This window comes from Chrysochloris asiatica, unplaced genomic scaffold (assembly GCF_000296735.1).
Source record: "Chrysochloris asiatica unplaced genomic scaffold, ChrAsi1.0 scaffold00102, whole genome shotgun sequence".
Classification (NCBI taxonomy): domain Eukaryota; kingdom Metazoa; phylum Chordata; class Mammalia; order Afrosoricida; family Chrysochloridae; genus Chrysochloris; species Chrysochloris asiatica.
In genome coordinates, this window is record NW_006408620.1 from 8,484,273 (window position 1) to 8,485,971 (window position 1,699).

Here is a 1,699-nt window from a genome sequence, read left to right on the forward strand (position 1 = left end):
AGGCCCCAAATGCCCTGTCCTTTCTCTCACTACCAAGTCCCCTGGGGTTCTAATGGAGGGGGCCCATACTTTCCCACAGGGGACAGTGGGGTGTGTGTGACCAGACTCGGCTGGGAGTGTGTGGTCTGAGATAATCCTCTAGTCAGCCCTGTCCCTGTCTGGACGGTGAGGTTCCCAATGTGGTGGGGACCAAGGCTGGCAGGGTGACCCCAAGGCTGGCCCCTCAGAAGAAGAGCCCCTTGCAGATCCGGCGAGTGTCCTCAGGTGTCGCCACAGTGTAGCCCACAGTCCGAGGGTCTGTGAAGATCTCGTGGTCATTTCCGCCCTGCAAAGACAGGAAATGCTTGTTAGGGCCACAGAAACCTGCCCGTTGCCTCTCCATTTACAGCGGCAGCAACAGCCCAGATAGCCCTCCTCACAAGTCTGTGAAGACACCTGCGATGGGGCCTGGGGCAGGTCACAGAGGAAGCCCGCCTTCACCGGAACAGCCCCATGCCTCTGAAGGAAACCCGAGGCAGCGGCTCCATGGGACATGGGCTGGGGAGGGAGGCAGAGCAGCAGTCAGGACAGATGTCACTTCTGAAGGAACAGGGCTCACACTGGGGTGGGGGTACTGCCAGGTCCTGAGGAACCACCAGTTCAGGAAGGAGTCATCAGCCCGACAATGACAACAGGAAGGGTGTGCCTGCCTTCCCAAGGGAACATCTGCACCCCCACACTTCCTTCCCACCCCTTCCTTCATGATTTCTGGGGGAGGGGGGCTGGCCAGAGGACCAGGCAGTTCAAATCCTGCATCTGTACCAACAGTCCTGGCTTCAGTTGGGAGGAGGACTCACCCACCAAGAAGAGAGGCGAGGGCAAGACCCACACCATTCTGCTCGACAGTTCCCACAGAACTGCCTCTCAGGGAACTTGGCTGTGAATATTTTCTGTCTGTATGACATAGTACCTGACAGGCAGTTCAGACCCACCAGCTGTTCCTGAAAACCCCTCCACAGGGCTGTTGTGAGTCAGAACTCCACACTTAACCAGGACCACAGGATGTGGGCAGCAGGGGGAGAAGGCTATGAGTCTACTGTGGGTCCACAAGAGAAGACAACCCCAAGTCCCTGCTCTAGGAGAGCCAGGTCTATCCTGCATGGGGCAGGGGAAGGGCCTGCTGTCCCATAGCATGGAGCTTGAGGGCCTCTTGCCTGTAGACATTGCGATCAATTTAAGGACTGCACCTCAAGGTTGGTGGGTTGAGCTCACTAACCATGCTGTGGGAAAATCCTGAGGTTTTCTCCAGCTAACATTTTTTAAAAAGCCTTGGAAACCCCATACACGGTCCCTATGAACTGAAGTGAAGGCACTCAACATCAATGGGGAGTAAAGACCCTGTCTGCAAAAGCCCACCCTGGCTGCAGACTCACAGCATTAAAAGGGCCAGGGTCAGAAACGTACCTTCTGACAGCCCTTCAGGAACCGCCCTGTTGTCATCACCTGTGTGCCCCAGCTGTGGCAGACCTCTGAAACTTCAGAGGAGGCTTGGAGGATAGAAAGTTATACCACAGAGATTGATGTCCTGTCCTGGGAGCAAGGTGGGACAGACCCAGTGTCACTGGAGGGGGCAGTGTACAATCTGAGTGTCCCCATAGATACAAGTACGGGAAATGTATTATGGCGGACATTGTGAAGATAGTTTTTAAATGTATTATGG

At 55.3% G+C, this 1,699-nt stretch overlaps 1 protein-coding gene across 1 annotated transcript in view; it reads right to left on the bottom strand.

The window, feature by feature from the left end:
- Positions 1 to 223: 223 nt before the first annotated feature.
- The window catches only part of PMM2 (phosphomannomutase 2), a 24,762-nt gene continuing 23,286 nt past the window's right edge, over positions 224 to 1,699 (bottom strand). Inside the window, exon 8 of the mRNA XM_006867226.1 lies at positions 224 to 325. Within this exon, the coding sequence (XP_006867288.1) occupies positions 224 to 325 (102 nt within the window). The remainder of the gene's footprint in view (positions 326 to 1,699) is intronic.